The following is a 16,477-nucleotide window of genomic DNA, read 5'->3' on the forward strand; positions in this document are numbered from 1 at the left end:
GGCACTGCAAACTGAAGGAAGCCAGAAAGTGAATTCATTTCATTACCCCAGACATTATGTGAATGACAAAGCGCTTTTATATTATATGCTGCTGTCAGTTCAGTGCCACCTGTAAGACTTTTTCTTTTACTTCCTTTATTTTTTCAAACAGGCTGTCTCCTCAGAAATGATAAGACATCTTGAGACTTGAGGACCTTCATGTCATATCAATCTGTCATAATGACCTTGCTAAATATTAATTTATGGTGTCTTACTTTAATCAATATTAACAGCACCCTGAAGTACTCCATTAGTAAACCTTTAAAGTATTATAGAAAAAAGATTCTTCTTGGAAATACGAACTGGGATTAATAAAAATGACTGATATATAACAGATTTTCATAGTTGTTTATCTGTGTTGAGATTAGCCTCAGTAAGCAATAACCATCTTTAGCCATTGACCATGGGGAGAATGACGTGCTGTCACTCAGAGAGCCTTGATTAAATGCATTTCATATCATGAGATGCTTTTCAGTTTTATTCTTGCTGGCTTAGTTTGGGCGTGCAGGTCTGGCAGGCAGATTTTCCTTGCTGCCATTACTGGTATCCAAATTAAATAGACTCAGGTTGCCAGTGGTTCAGTAGCAGCTGGAAGAGTTTACTGGGAATTCCAGCATCTGCTTTTAGTTATTTTTTAAAATCTGAAACATTTTTCTGTCATTCCCAAGTTTCATGTATTTATTTGACATAGGAAGGATACAGTGGTATCAAGATGAGGCAAAATACTGAGCAGGAAAAAGTTAGGTTTCAAGCAGGTGCTCTTTTCTGATGATTTGTTGAAAGTGATCCTATTGTGCTCTTTATCTGTCTGTCCTCAGAGAAGAACAAAGAGGGTTCCTTTTTGATATACAGTGGTACAGAGAATTTAAAATAACTGATTAATCTTTAATCCTTTGTCTCTGGGCATACTCTTAGATACCCTTTTATATGAAAGATTTTTCAGAATCATAAAATCCTCATATTAACTTTCTGTATTTTAAAATGTTTGACAAAATTTCAAAGTATTTAAAGCTACCTATCATTAACCATGAGGTTCACAGTTGGAAAGGCCCGATGTGAAAAAAGAGTCTTCCAAATGGTAACCAGGGATGTAATTTTTTTTGTAGTAGTTTTGTCTCTTTTTCAGAATATTTTCTGTAAAATTTTGGAAAGTACGCTGAGAGTCAAGAGAGTATGAGAAGACCAACATATGCTTTTCTAGTACTATGAATGCATAGATTTTCATCTGTAATGCAAAAATGTAGTGGAGCTAAGTCTCTGCAAAGTAAGGCCTAGCAATCAAATATACAATTCTACTTTAAAAAAAAAAAAGAAGTTAATTTTACAATTAACTTAGTCCATGAAGTTACCTGTAACTGGTATTGTGCTATTTTGCAGCAATAATCTTGTTTAAATTGAAAGGCAGGCATCTGGTGAGGAAAACACTCTCTGCCTTTTAAGGGAAAATGTTAAATTAACCAGACATCTCATTGTAAACAGGGATAGAAAGCTAGAACTTCCAATATTATGGAAATGTGATATTAGGTCTTCAGTGTGCCATCAGGAGTCTCAGTTCTGGAAGTGCATGGGGGCCCAGTTCCTGTTTCATCGATGATCTGTGTTATAGATTTGATGTGGCTCATTTCCTGCACGCTGTTACATAGATTTTGTACAAGCCACTGCATAGATCAGCTTTCAGATGGACCATTGCCTGTGGGAAATGACTGCTGAGGACTTGCAGTTTCTACTGATGAGTTCAGGTTTGATTTCTGATGCTGTCTGGTGTGAACAATACCAGGTATTACATGTAGAAGGAAGCTTTCAGGTGCTTCTGCCTTCCCAAAACGAGCAGGTTTCAAAACAATGACATGGAATTCCTTGTTATTTTACATACAGTAGATGACAGTATGCATGCGCACCTACAGTGGGCATATTGCATATGAAAGCAGAGGGAGTCTCCTCCTAACCAGCTTTAGTGAACTGGACAAATTTTATCAACTCTGGCTCTCTTATTTTCAGAAAGATTTGCATAAAATTTAGAGCTGCTCTGTCAAAAGCTGTTCTTAAATGTGCACGGTTAGTTTTATAGGCATAAAGTTGCCCTTCAGTGCACAGTGGCTGTTATGTGAACAAGTAGCATGAAAACAACCATAGAGTAATTTTTTTTTTTTTAAATCTGGTTGAAGTTCCAGTTCTTACAATGGTCTGGGATGTTTGAAGTAGAGGGGGAAAAATGGAGCAGGAATAGTGAAATCCATTGGGTGGGGGGGCACAGAGCAATGTAAAGCAAATGGCAAACCAAAAATGAAGAAAATGTCTTTAAATCTTGACGGCTTCTACAATCAAACTGGGGATGGGTAGCAGGGCTGATTTTTTTCTTTTTTTTTCCTCCAAGAGATAATGAAATGTTTCAACAATACCTTCTATTTTTTATTTTACAAGGCTTGCTTTGGAATTCTGATGCCTGTTGTTTTCCTCCCAAAATCCATCAACAAATTTCAATGAACAGAGTGCATACTTTGAATGTAAAGGAGGTTGATGATTATGAAGCAGCTATTTAAAAACTGGATATTACATAGTGGTTTAGTAACAAAACCCCCATAGATTTTGCTAGCTTCTGATGTGATGGCAGTTTTTATTTAATTAATTCAGGAGACAAATTTTCTTCTCAAAAAAGAGAATTTGAACATGGAAGCAGCTAGCAAGCTAAAAAGAGAAAAAAAGAAGCTTATATCTGAGACAATCCTGAGTATTTTGGGTGGTGGTTGGCTAGTCACAGTTTGCTAGAAAATGTTATCTGACCTGTATTTTAAAATGAGATTTAAATAATTGATATAATCAGGGAGAATATTCAGTTACAGAAATAATTGCTTGGCACAGCTTTTAGAACAAAATTATTTAGTCCTGGTAAAAGGACTGCACCTTTAATCAGGGATCCTAATTTGATTTTTTAAATGTGTCTGTCGTTTGTCTGACAAGCCAAGTAATAAATGAATTCTGAATTGTATGAACGGGTCCCCACGTAGCTGTGTCAGCCACTGCTGCCGTTCACTGCAGTGACTGATGGAAACGTGTAGCAGTAAATAATAACAGGAAAGTCAGCAAATACATTGGGCTAGGCTGGCCATATATGTGTGCTCCTCTTGTGTCAGCTAGCTGTGGCTTCCTGCTCTCAGGCCAAAAGGGGGTTTTGGTGATTGCAAAACATTCTCTGTGTGTGTGCTGTCTTGTTTTCTATCTTCTGTCAAAAACACTATAACTTGATGGGTCAATCAGACAAACCTTTCGGGGGGATATGTCTTGTTCCAAGACTCTACCAACTAACCTGGGAGAAGGTGGGAGTTCTGTGAACCTGACAAATGGTTAAGCAAATAAGTATTTCTTGTCCAGTGGCTAAAACTGATCAAGTAAGGCAAACATTCAGTGAAGACTCCTTTTCCTGCTTTGGAAGCACCTCTTAAAGGTTTTCACACAATGCAGAGGGTCATGCTGCACTTTGACTGTTCTCATCCACAGTTTACAGGCATAACTATGGAAAGGATTTATCACTTTAAATAAGAAAGAAAAGAGTGAAAGATAAATTCTTCTTAGAGGGTCTTTTTTCCCTTAACTGTTTTGGTATATCTTTCTGTGTTTGTGAACATCTCTCTGTTTAATTAGAGGTGTGAAAATTTCAATTGCTATAGAGATCTTTTTACATAAGGGTGATTTTTAATCTTTCATTAAAGAAAAAAAATCAGCAGTAAATAGTTTTAAAAACAAAATATGAAAATGGATGGAATTTATAAACAGGTTTGGCTATTTGGTCTCCTCATATCACCTAATAATAATAAAAAGGATGTTGCTTCTACGTTCATGTGAGCAAATATGTAGTGGTCAATGTGTTGCTGTTCATGTAGGCCATACTGATTTAGAATTCCCTTTTTTCATGTCCCTCTTCTCTTTCTGATTATTTTCTAGATTCAAAAACCTGCAATGAAGTTGACCTTGAAAACTCAGTAGATTGGGAAGTGAAGACAATTACTAGTGCTATGAAGCAGTATCTGCGGTAAGGCTGTCTCGTTTATTTGGTTTTTTAGATTATAAATTCTTATTTTAATTCTCCTATGCAGTGTGTTAAGCTAAAAACTGGTTAGTTTTGCTACATTTTAGAATAGGAGCTCATTTTGTGCACGTACCATATTTGTTATTTGTCTTGGGGGAAGCAAAATACTTTAGCAACACTAACACCTTCATATGAGACAAGCCTCCAAACACTTTACTGTTAGACACAGAAGCATTTCACTAATGGTTCAGAAACCAGAATTGGTAGTAAACTTGCTGAGAGTCATTACTGAAAGTTAGCTAAGATTGTTAAAATTTGTTTCCTTTTTGTGTTTCAGTGTGGTAGAATGAAAACAGAAAAGGCTGTGAAATTTTTAATATTTTCCTCTTTCTGACTCTTGCTCTGATGTTCTGTGTGCAGTAGTAAAAATATTCTGAGTGTTAAAAATTTTAAATAAGAATTTAAATCTGTTCTCTATTTAAATGGCTTTGCCAATTCCTGATCAAGCTATTTTACTAAATTGCCTAAGAACATAAAGTGTTGCACTTCTGTGTATCTCTTGTAGCGTAACACAAACATGGTACTTTTAATCTGCTATTTTTATTAAATGAAATGTTACTACAACCACTATCAATGGTTGCTGCAGAACTATTATAAAGATACAAGAGTATCTTTATAATACAGAATATAGAAAAGTTTAAAAAAAAAAAAAAGGAAAAGTGTACATGATGAAGTATTTCTCCCCTACAGTATTTCCCATCCGAGTATTTACTCCAGTATTCATGAGCATCAGTAAAGTCAATTTAATAAACGGTTTTAACTCTGGTGATGGTGGTTGTTGTTAAGACATTAGTGTTTTTCCAGTAAGGCATTGACTTGGGATTCTTAGTGTTCAAAAAACACTAGTGAAGAATGAATTGCAGAGTATTTGTGTACAATCTTCATCTGAGAAACAATCTTGGTGTTAAAATCGGCAAGGTATCTTATGTTAGACTGGAGGCATCACTTCAGCTCATGGAAGGTGAATGGATGCATTTTGTCTTGTTTTCCTGATAATACCAAGTTTTCCATTTATTCTAGAAGTCATTGAATTCAGGGGCCTCTGTAACAGTGGTTACTTGCAGTATGAGGATTATGCTACTGAATGTTAAAAAGGTTTCCTGCTTAGAGTAAATGCAGCTAGAAGAAAATATAGTTAAATTTTTATGTCATCCTTGTTTTACAGAAGCCTTCCAGAGCCACTGATGACATACGAGTTGCATGGAGAATTCATCATTCCTGCCAGTAAATACATGACTGTAGTTCAAATAGAAATCTTTTGTTGTGCTGTTGTGACCTCAGGAGCACTCTGCAAATGCAATTTCAGAAAAATGCTTCATTCCAGTAAAAATACAGGAAGAAATAAGAAATTATTTAAAAATATGTTTTAATCAGTATTTAGTTCTACTGTGTGTCACATATAATGTGACTGCATAGCACAGTTCTTACTTTTAAGGAAAAACTTTTGGATAGCCATTGTAAACATTTATTCTTATTATCTTAGTTGTATAATGATAAGCATCTACTTAATCTGTGATTTTTTTTTTTTTTTTTTGCCTTCCATTTATAAAGAGTATGAAGCCTAGCAAAAGATACACTAATCTGAGCTCATTTGAGTCCTTAAAGCACAGCTGCCTGACCCTGGTTTTCAGTGCCTTGCTAGCTCTGTGTGCAGGCTGGCTTGAATGTTCCTCGTGTATGAGAGGAAAGGAAAGAGCAGGCCACGTTACACTGTGGCAGCTCAAATACAGACTTGGAGAAGACACAACAGCATTTGTAGCTCAGTTGTATGGTATCTAGTGTACATGGAATTTTTTTGGAAGAGGATAGAGGGAAACTGTGTAAGAAAATTTTTGGCAAAGTATCAAACAGATATTTAGCTGATTTTCTTTCCAGCCTGTAGCACTTCTGGCAGACTGTGGAAAGCAAAATTAAAATAAACTTTGAGACAATTGCTTTATCATCTTCAGATTACTATAATGACTTTCCAGGACTGCAGAATGGGTTTTCTTCTGGTCCTTAATTCAAAATGAGAATTAGCTCAGGAAATTTGTTGCCAAAGCACATGTTAGCAGGCAAGTGCTTAAACAAAATTTGACATCCTTACCTTCGTGGTGAGTTTTCACGTTTGTATTGGAAAGTGTTAAAATAATTTCTTGACTTCTGAAGTTTTGCCAGCAGTTTCTCACTTTATTTTTCTTTATTTTATAGTCTCTTTCAGTAAAGGAATTCAGTTGAAGTTGCATGTTTAAGACGTTACAGTGTTCATAAGTAAACAGCTCAGTAAAGGAGTTGATTCTGGGGAGGGAAATTTAATCAACATTGTAGATCTGAGTTACAGTATACTCAAAAATAGGTTGTCAGTGTTGTTTCCTATGTTGGCTATAAAAAATCAACACTGAAATAGCAAGGAATATCCTTTTCCCTGAAACTATTGGAGGAGGAGCCAAAATTAAAAGGTTTTCCTTCAATTTTGTTCTCTTTATAGGTATCAGTATAGAGTGAAACTATATGAGCTTTGACTGTATCTTGTAAAAAATTGTTTAGCCATTCTTTAATTAGAATTTGTGATTTCACATATACATAAAATAGTCTCACTTTAAAGAAGGCTATTTTTTCTTTGAGAATTTTGAGTAGCTCACTAGAAGTTAAATGTTTTGCTTTTTGGTAGCCTTTTTTCTTGCCATCTGTGCAGGGGTGTTAACTGCAAAAGAATAAAATACAGCCCTAAAATGTGTAGCAATATGCAAAGAAAAAAAAAATCTGAAGGAATATGCACTGAAGAAATATGGTGGTACTTTATAGGAAATACACTTGGCAATCAAAGTTGCCTTAGAGAAAAATGGGACCTGATCAGTGGTTCTCATGTCAAAACTTCTTGCATTCAGAATAGATTCTAAATTTTTCTCATTCTGTACTTTCTCGTAAGTATTATTATAGGCAATAGAAATACATCCATTCCTCTTACTATAACCACTACTAAGATGTAGTTTTGTGATTTAATGCAAGTTTAAGAAGTAGGAAGATGGTTTATTTTCATCTTTTACGTGTTCTTGGTTTCATCTGTGTACAGTGAAACCTATAGGGGCCAAAATTATTCAATTTAACACGCAACTGACAAAAATAAAAAACTCTTTGCTTATCTTTATTTCTGTGCTATACCAGAGGTGCCATTGTTATTCAGAACCTTTGTCATAGTATTCTCAGTAGGTTTTTTTGCATGTTTATTCTTCTGTGTCTTCAGAGGTCATTAGGTTTTCTAAGCATATAGATCTGCATGCCGTTTCCAATGCAAGGTAGCATAAATGCAGCATCATTAGCTGCACAGTACCAGCAAAGCTGAATTCTAATCACGGGGACAATCAGTTAATGATGCTAAAATGGAAAGCAGTACAGTTCCTCTCTGCGGCACTCAGTAACATCACTCCTCACCTTGCCGTGTATTTGTAAGCAGATGAGTCCAATGCAGCAAAACAATAACTGCATCTGTCAGTCTTTAAAAATAAATGAACAAAGGCATCCTTTTGCAGGTGGATTGAAAGATGAGTTCTCAAAATAACCAAATAAGTTCATAATTCTAGAACAATATTACTTGTGAAAACAAGCACATATGTTCAGTGTTGCTATATTTGGAGATACATAAGTGGTGAAGCAAAGTGTGTGCAGTATGTTTCCATGCAGGGGTGGGAGAAGGTTTGTGTTTCTGTGAGTTTTATTTTATTTTAATTTTATTTTTGAGATACTTATTTCTATCCCATAGAAAGTGGGAGTCCCGAGTCTCGAGTCAATGCTGTTCACTTCTTGGTCCACAAACTCCCAGAAAAGAACAAAGAGATGCTGGAAATTTTGGTGAAACATTTAGCAAAGTAAGTGGTATGACCTGCTTTCCTACCTTGTCAGAATTCTTGTCTTTACCTTTCTTTAACTACAAAGGGCTTTAGTGGAGCGTGGCTGGAGCTGAAGCCCATTTTGATGCTGTCATCCTCAACCCCAAGAGCCAAACGTGCAAAAGCAGACAAGATGCTGGACTCACGCTGTGCGTATTTTGGCGGGAAAGGCAGAAATCTAAGACGTTAATGAAGCCATAGAAGTATTTACTTTAGCAGTCCTGCCAGCAGCTGAGGGTTTGATTGAAGTGAGAAAGGGAACGTTATAGTTTCTTTTCGCAAATTCTGGCAAAGGGAATAGCAGAGATCTGTTAGCAAATTTAAGTTGGTTTCACACTTGCCCTGGTCCAAGGCTAAGTGCATTTAATATATTTAAGTTCAGTAAGAGACTGGTTTTGTTTGTAAGTTGCCAGTGGAAGAATGGCTTTTCAGTTTTCCAGAATTTAGTAAGACTTTATTTGAAGAAAGTTTGCACAAAGCAAACTTCTAAAACATAGATTAAGGAAATGTAATGTTTTTATTTGTAGACTGCAGTTTCCAACAGTAATGGAAATTTTTCATAACCCGTTTCCTGTTTTTTCCTTCAATTCTTTTCAAAAAGTGTTTCAAAGCATGCCAAGAGGAATCTAATGACTGTGGCAAACCTAGGGGTAGTATTTGGACCAACCTTAATGAGGCCACAGGAAGAAACTGTAGCGGCCATCATGGACCTGAAGTTTCAGAATATCGTCGTTGAAATCCTGATAGAAAATCACGAGAAGGTAAGTTTTGCTATGTTTTCATGTTTCTGAGCATTGTCTAAAACAATCTGCTAGCCTTAATGGGGTTAAGCATGGAATTAAACATGACATTAAACTAATAGTTTAATTCTAAAGAGTATCCTCTATACACTGTATGCTTTTGGTTATTTGTCCTTGATAATCATTCCTGTTCATAGGTGAACTGACATTTCAGAATGCCTATTTCCTGGCAGTAATAGTGCTTCTCTGTGTATAGTACACCAATAGATTTGCATTACTTTTTTTCTGAGCAAAAGTGATACAGAACTGGAAAAGAGAAAGCCCAGGCTCAGTTTTTTAGCTCATCCAGTAAGTACTTTGACCAGGGTCTGAATTCGTTGTTTTATGTCCTCATTTTATCTCAGAGTTCCCAGAGTAAAAAAGAAGACTCTACTGTACTCTTAAGTTTTAAGTGTAGAAAGCATTATGAGAGAGCCAGGTATTAACACTTCCTTTGTTTTCAGCTGAATGTGTGTTATTTTAAGCCTTTGTTTTTGAGGTAGTACTGAAAATAGAAGTTGTTGCTGCTATTACTAAAGTTGCCAGTTACTGAAGTGTCTCACATGTACAAGGTACTGTCCAGGATATCACTGCGTGTAATCGGGGATCTGAAATTAAAAATAAAAATAGTGAAAAAGTCCTTTGCATGTCTCTTTATTTAGGTACTCCTTTGGGAGTCCCTTGTGTCTAAGCTGACTTCTGTAACTGGATGTTTGAGGTGTTTTCTACTGGGTGATGGACAGCATCTTCCTCACTCTTACTGTCAAAAAAAAAGTGCTTTGGAAAAATCCCAAGATGTACTTTTTCCTCTCTCCTTTCTTGAGCACTCGGAGCATTGAAATTGTTATTTCCTTTAAAGGTTAACAGTGTTGAAATCGGCTATTTAAGTCAAGTGTTATCTACTCTAAATAGTATATGTCTCAAGTTTTTCTGACAATGTAATTGCGCTCCCTCCCTGATTGATACAGGCTGGGCAAAGCTGCTGTTGGCATAGCTGTGTCCACACGGTGGGCTTAGTTGACTTAGGCTGTAATGCTGTCCTCACACGCACACTGAGCAGATATGGTATTGTTCTGCTGGAAAAATACTGGGCTGCACATGTGGCTCAAGTTCTAAGCAATAAATATTCCAAGGGCTGTAAGCTGTGGTATTAATTTTGGATCTTAGAAATGAAAGTAAACCTTGCAGTTGAGCTCATGATTTTAAAGCTATTGCGGTGACCACACAAATTAAAGAAAGTTGAGAGAGAGTGAGCAGAGCCAGGGTGTTTCAATAATATATGGAGGTTGAGTTGTGTTTATTCAAATCACCACAGATTAGCACCATCCTATTCTTATGCCAGCTCAGTCACATGTCTTTAAAAACTGGACATCAATTTTACATTTGAAATATGTGGCCTTTCTTGCTCCTCTGAAAATGCAGAGAAGCGAGGAATGGAAAGTACATCAGTATAATACTGCATCATTTTCCATAATTCCCTGGTTTTATGCCTTCTTTAGAACTAGAAAGGTATAATTTTTTTTAAGGGATTTCTGTCATTTCACTGCCATTTCTAACAGTGAACTTGCCAGCAGTGGTCTGCCTGAAGCAACCTCTCCCATGCTAGAGCTGCTTCCAAAATGGAAGGCAGCCCCAAGTGTGACCTCTCTGTGTTTATAACAAAGGCAATGGAGAGGTGGGTTAAGGCATTACAAAAATTTTATAGTCCAACTGAGTATGCTGCTCTTACAAGTGACCTTTCTTCATTGAGGGCAGACCAAGGACCTGCTTTTAAAGCCAAGAAAGGTCATTGCCAGTCTACTGTTCATTTTATATTGTTATTTTAAATTTCTGTGCATTTCAGACTTTCTGAGAGTCTTGCATTAGATATTTTATTTATAGCCCTGGTGAAGTCCTAGGAAAAGTCACTGGCTGTGGGTTAAAATATTTTAAAATATTTCATTCAGCCACTACTTTGACTCTGCTAATTTTTAGCAGCTTCTGCTGATAAGAGCAAAGGTTGGAATTGTAGGAGAGTGATGGAGTTCCGAAGGAGGCGCAGTGACCCTTTACACTTGGTGCCTATGTAATTTCCAGCTCTGGTACTCTGCAGAGAGGAATTTCTTTTCTCCTGTAGCAAAGGAAATGACTAAAAAACTTTCCAATTGCAGAAGCAGTAACCATCAGCATTTCTGGTATAAATACAGTAACTTGGTAGGCAAAATGGTAAAAAATGATTAGGATTCCTCAAATATTTTTAAATTCCATCAATGCTCTTTATGTCTTATGTGGATAGCTTTATTGAATGAGATTCACTGCTCATTTTTAGGAGGAGACATAATTGGGTTACTGGCTTTGAAATTCTAGTGCAGTCATTCCAGTATCATCACTTTGCTGGGTTCTAATTAGAGAATTTCTGTGCAATTAATGTATGGAAATGTGAATACAATGACTTGCCCTGACATAAGAGTATCATGCTTAGTGAATAAGCTGGTTTTGTTTGTTTTTTGTTTTGGTTTTTTTTAAGCTTTGTTGATATGTACATTTATTTCCTGTTGGCTAGAAACCAGTCAGTACCACTTCCACCTTGTTTGCAGGCTGCATATGTACATCCGAACCATGTCTGTGAACCAGTTACAGCGTGTTGAGGAGGATGTTTTGCAAAATGCTGAGATTGGAGCACTGAAACTAGACCGTGCAGCCTGATTTGTTGCTTAAATGGCATTTATTGCATGATGATTAAAAGTAGAAAAGGGATAGAAGAGCATCAGGAAGGAATTGTTTGGCTTTCGTCAGTTCTAGACAAGTCTCTGCCAGGCACAGTATTTCTCACAGTGCCCATTCGGAAGGTGAGCTGCACAAGCAGATCTCTGCTTTGAAAGAAAAAACCAAAAATTAGACCCAAGCTGAGATACTTTACTCAGGACCCTCAGAATCACCTACTGTGGAAGCAAGGCCAAAAAGGCAGAGGTTAATTAGACCTGTAAATTGTCTTGCTTCTGTCCTGTGGCTGTAGGGGAAGGACAGTCAGAGAGGGAAAGGATAGCCAGATTTTGTCCTGTATCTTTCCCTTCACTAAAGAAGCATCAAGAAATTCATGTTTGTCTCATCATTATGTTTATTTTGCTATGAGGTAATGAGCTCTCAGGAGCTGACTGCAGCTGTGCTTGTACAGTGCTTGGAATAATCTTGGCCTTTAGGTAATCTTCTGATGAAAGCCTTAGTCAACTTGGCCCCGAAAAAAAGGTTTTGATTGCTCTTCTCTGCCTCCTCCAAATGAGTTTCAAGGGTTTCAATTAATTTTTCTTCCCCTGGGCTTAACAAGTTGGAAATCTTGGACATTTCAGCTCTTCTGGTCTTTTCTCAGACTTGCAGTGAGGAAGAAGGGTGGTCCACGCCATGGCAGCGTGAAGGGCGTGCACATGTTCATCTTGCTGTTTGTTATAATGTTTTGGCATCTTGTTGGAATGAATGTCACTATTCAAAGGGCTTATTTATTTGCCATTTAGAGATGCCTCAGTGGTAATGTGAGCCATTTTGGTTTCTCAATTCCCTGAATATTATTTTAAGAAGGAAAAAAAAGGCACCAGGATAAAAAAAGTCTTAAGAAATGAAAGAAGATGAGGGAGGAGGTTGGAATAAAAATCTCAGTGGGACTGGAATATTTAAACCAGCGTATGGGGGAGGAAAGAATAGTGAGTACAAATAGCAAGATTATAAAAACAGAAGATGAAAATTACAGTGAAAGAAAATCAGAAGGAAAAAAGCGAGGGGCTAGACAGAAGTTCCTTCTGAAGACTGGGAGGCCAGAATCTGATGAAAGGGAATAGGCTTCGTAAAAGATACCTTTTTTTAGAATTCAAATAACCTATGGGCAAAATTATCTCAAAGACATTTATGCTGAAAAGCTCAGTAGCTCCTATAAATAGGGCAGATACCTTTCCTCTATCAATCTTTTTATAAAGGGGAAAGATTTTACATATTTTAGACAAAATGTCTTTGGCTTAGCCAAAAACTGGTTTTGTTCAAAACAGTTTTAAGGGCAATTCTTTTAATGAATTTTTTTTTGTACTTTGGGCACCTTCATTTCTTTTTTTAAACTAAAAAGGGAAGAGAAGAATGTAATACTACTGAGCTCTTAAGCCAACATCAACCTCACGTAGTAATCCTTGAAAAATCTTGTCTTAAAACGTATTACGGTGCATAATACATGCAATTTTCGTGAGACAGAAGGAACGGAAGTTGGTAAAGTCAGTTATTTGTTTTAGAGCATGAAGCAGCAGAGTCTCCCCTTGGCAATCCAGCACTTCTGTTGCAGATAAATGCTTTAAGGTTGAATGCCACACCGTCACGTAAACTTAAGAGTATTTTTTGGCAACAGAGCAGATCTTTTGAAGGCCCACGAAAGGGACACATGAGAAATACTAAAGAGGGCTTGTTTCAGCTCTCCTGTTGCTTTGCCTTTGGCTGCAAAGGAGGACTAAGAAGCAACTCAGTGTAATTATGGTGGTTTGCTATGGTGCAGCAATTTGAAACCTCCACAAGCTGAATGTTTCTCACGTCAACAAACATTGGACTTGGAGGGGGAAAAAAATGACATTAAAATATCTCCATTAGCGCAGAGTTTGTGGTAAAAACACGCGAGGGTATTCAGGAGGGTATTCATCATGTGCTTAACAACTTGAAGCATGTAACTAATCAGAACTGTCATTGAAACTGTTCCTTATCTTAATTCCAATTACATGCCTTAAGCATTGGCTGAGTCTCAAGCAGAAAGGGCAACAGACGCAACAAAGAAATTCTGGTGGGAGTCAGAGCAGCTCTTTCGTTCCAGTGTAGTGTGAGCAAACTCTTTAAGTCTTTTCTCTGCCCTGTGGATAGCATAAAGACCTTCTGCGTGACACACACACATGTGGTGTGTTAAATTGACTGCAAATTGTTGTTTGTTTGTTTAAAAGACTCCAGTTTTCTAAATGTGGCTTATGCATAGTAAGAAGACTGAATATCAAATCTCTACTCACGTTTGTGACTGCAGTTGATGATATTAGAAGCAGTCTGGATCAATATCTGGATTGGTATGCTGCTAGACTGATCCAAAAGAAACAAAACATGCACTGTGAGAAATCGTATTATATTAATAAAGAAAATCAAAACAAAAGTCCTGATCTCAGGGATGGAAGAGGCCTGCTCACATGCTGTACTGCAAATACGTGGCACATAGAATTAGTATATTGACTTCTCACTTCTTGATTTGCCTACCTTATTTACAGTTAATTTGGGGAAACTTCCCTCAAGTTCATACAAAATTTCAAAGTGATAGAGATCTCATCTGCTGCTGCCCACAAGCAATGTTCCTAAGTAAGTGAAAGAAAGGGTGTGGAATTCAGTTGACTATTCCCTTCAGTCTTGATGGTCAGGGTGCTGTGCTTGCATATATGGAGGAGGAGGGAAGGGAGAAGTCCTTATGGAGACTGCTAACATGGATGTTCTTGAATAAAATTCTGTTAGTAAAAGGAAATATTCAATAAAATATTGTGGGGGGCATGGAGAGGGGAAAAGTTGTTGCACTTCTTAAGCATTTAAAAAGAAAATTCTTACGCAGAAACTGTGTGATATAAGAACGTTTTTTGCATGTACTCTTTAGAATTCTTTTGCCTTACCAGAAGGGTTAGTGTATTTCAAACCATTAAACAGATTTTTATATTAAAAATATGTGGCAGTCATCTGATAATAATTTTATTTCCAATATTTCCACGTGCATGCTACTTGCACTAATAAAGCATCAATAGTTAATTTAGACATACAGTAGAACAGTGTGTTCTTTGCCTCCAAAGAGCCTATAGTCATAATGTAATGTAAAAAATACATTTTAACAAAAACAATGAGCAGAAAACACTTGAAAAAGCAGTGATGGTATAAGTCCTTGTAATGGCAGCAAGGAAATATGTGAAAAATAAAACACTGGTGAGGCTGCATGGTTGACTACAGTTGGAACCGTGTCATTTGCAAAGATCTTGAAGATCTTGTCATTTCATTCTGATGCTTTGTTCATCACACTGATGACAGTGTGGTAGGGTTCAAATGTAGGTTTTTATACTCAGTATATAATTATAATAATACATAACCTGTTCGTGAAATCTGTAGTAAAAGAGATGTATATATGGTGCTTTTGTGTGTGTATGCACATGTGTATAAATGTTTATATATACGTATTTATTACAAATGAAGGGGAAATCAGTGTTTTCTGTCCTGTGTTTGGTCATAGGTGTTGTTTTTTCTGGGTCTTAACTTAGGTATCCAAGTGCCATCTTTCATCTTCTTAGGACTTCTCACATTCTTTGTAAGAGAAAATGCATGCAAACATTCTCCTTCTGCATTATTTTCCTTTGAGGAGTATGTCATGTTTTAGAAATCAAGGTAATTAGATTGACTATTGGGTCTTTTAATTTTAAGGCATTTCTCTGCTTTTAAGTAGCTCCTGTAACTAAACAGGATACACATTGCTGTTATGTGTAATAGGGAAAGATAACGTTTTCAGAATACTCTCCTTGGTGTGAGTTAGAGTAGGTGAGCACGGAAGAGAAGGTGAACCTGCTGTTCCTGCTTGGTGCAGTGGACAAACATGGAGGTATTCCCAGCCTGGTGTGTGGTTAACTCTCTCATTTCCCTCAATGGCTAAAATGGATTGGTTGATAGCAGTGAATGGGCTGCCATCAGGAACGTTCCTCTTCTCATGAATTGTTAAAAGGTGGAGCGTGATGTGATACGGTGGAAGCTGCAGTCTTTGTATCAGGAGCGCTACTTTTAGAAGGGCTGACTCAACAAACTCATAATTCGCAAGCGATCAAAGGACACACGTTTTTAACCTTGGTATGGTTTTCTTTTTTTTTCCTCCTTTGCAGCTGTCCTCCAGACTGTAATGTGTTTTGCAGGGTTTTTAGTTTCTTCATTACATCTCAAACCTTGAACTACACAGTTCAAGGCAATCAGGGCAAATGAGTGGCTATTAGAGTCTACTGATACGTCAGGTTTGTCTGAAACTTCTCTGGGTTCTTCTATCACTCTTGTAGTTTGCAGATTGTCCAGATCTGTAGTTGTTCTTGTATAAGAGGAGCAGATAGCAGATACTCCAGTCAGAAGGAGATTGAGACCCTCAATGTCCACAAATCCCTATAAGCAAAGTTTCATTTAGTTAGGGGTGGTCCGGCTGCCAGGCAGATGGTCTCAGCAAATAATAACTTTGCAATGAAGAAAAGGCTGTCTTGGATGGATTCAATTTTAATTTATTTGTTTAGCGAGCTTTGTGGTTTGGCTCAGAGCCAAGGATGTTTCCTGTTTCTTGTTTAGACTTATACCTGGTTACTTTCCAGGTTGCATCCGCTGTTGCACTGTAATTCAACAGTGTGTGCCAGGCAGCATCAAGAGCATTATTGATGCTTTCTTGTTGGTGGCCCTCTAGAGACTGAGCCACAGGTAGTTTTCAGCTCTGGATCTGATTCTATCCCCCCCACCCCCCAAAATAATGATTATGAATAATGTATAAAGGTGTTTTGTGGTTTGTAGTGGAATTCAAGCCTCAAAATCCAAAGCCTCAGAAAATCTGCGTCTTGTGCAATCTATAGAAAGCAGTGCACAGCAAATCATATCTTACAGTGTATAAATGTTGAAGTGCAAAAGTCAGGATAACTAATTTGAGGCAGGCACTCCTGTATTGGAGTGGACACAATGGT

At 37.2% G+C, this 16,477-nt stretch overlaps 1 protein-coding gene across 2 annotated transcripts in view; it reads left to right on the forward strand.

The window, feature by feature from the left end:
- The window catches only part of ARHGAP10 (Rho GTPase activating protein 10), a 145,350-nt gene that overhangs the window by 81,594 nt on the left and 47,279 nt on the right, over positions 1–16,477 (forward strand). For both annotated transcript variants that reach the window (XM_032110384.1, XM_032110385.1), the window contains 4 exons: positions 3,979–4,066; positions 5,289–5,347; positions 7,863–7,968; positions 8,591–8,750. In XM_032110384.1, the coding sequence (XP_031966275.1) occupies positions 3,979–4,066; positions 5,289–5,347; positions 7,863–7,968; positions 8,591–8,750 (413 nt within the window). The remainder of the gene's footprint in view (positions 1–3,978; positions 4,067–5,288; positions 5,348–7,862; positions 7,969–8,590; positions 8,751–16,477) is intronic.

The sequence above is a fragment of the Corvus moneduloides genome, chromosome 5 (assembly GCF_009650955.1).
Source record: "Corvus moneduloides isolate bCorMon1 chromosome 5, bCorMon1.pri, whole genome shotgun sequence".
In the NCBI taxonomy this organism is placed as follows: Eukaryota; Metazoa; Chordata; class Aves; order Passeriformes; family Corvidae; genus Corvus; species Corvus moneduloides.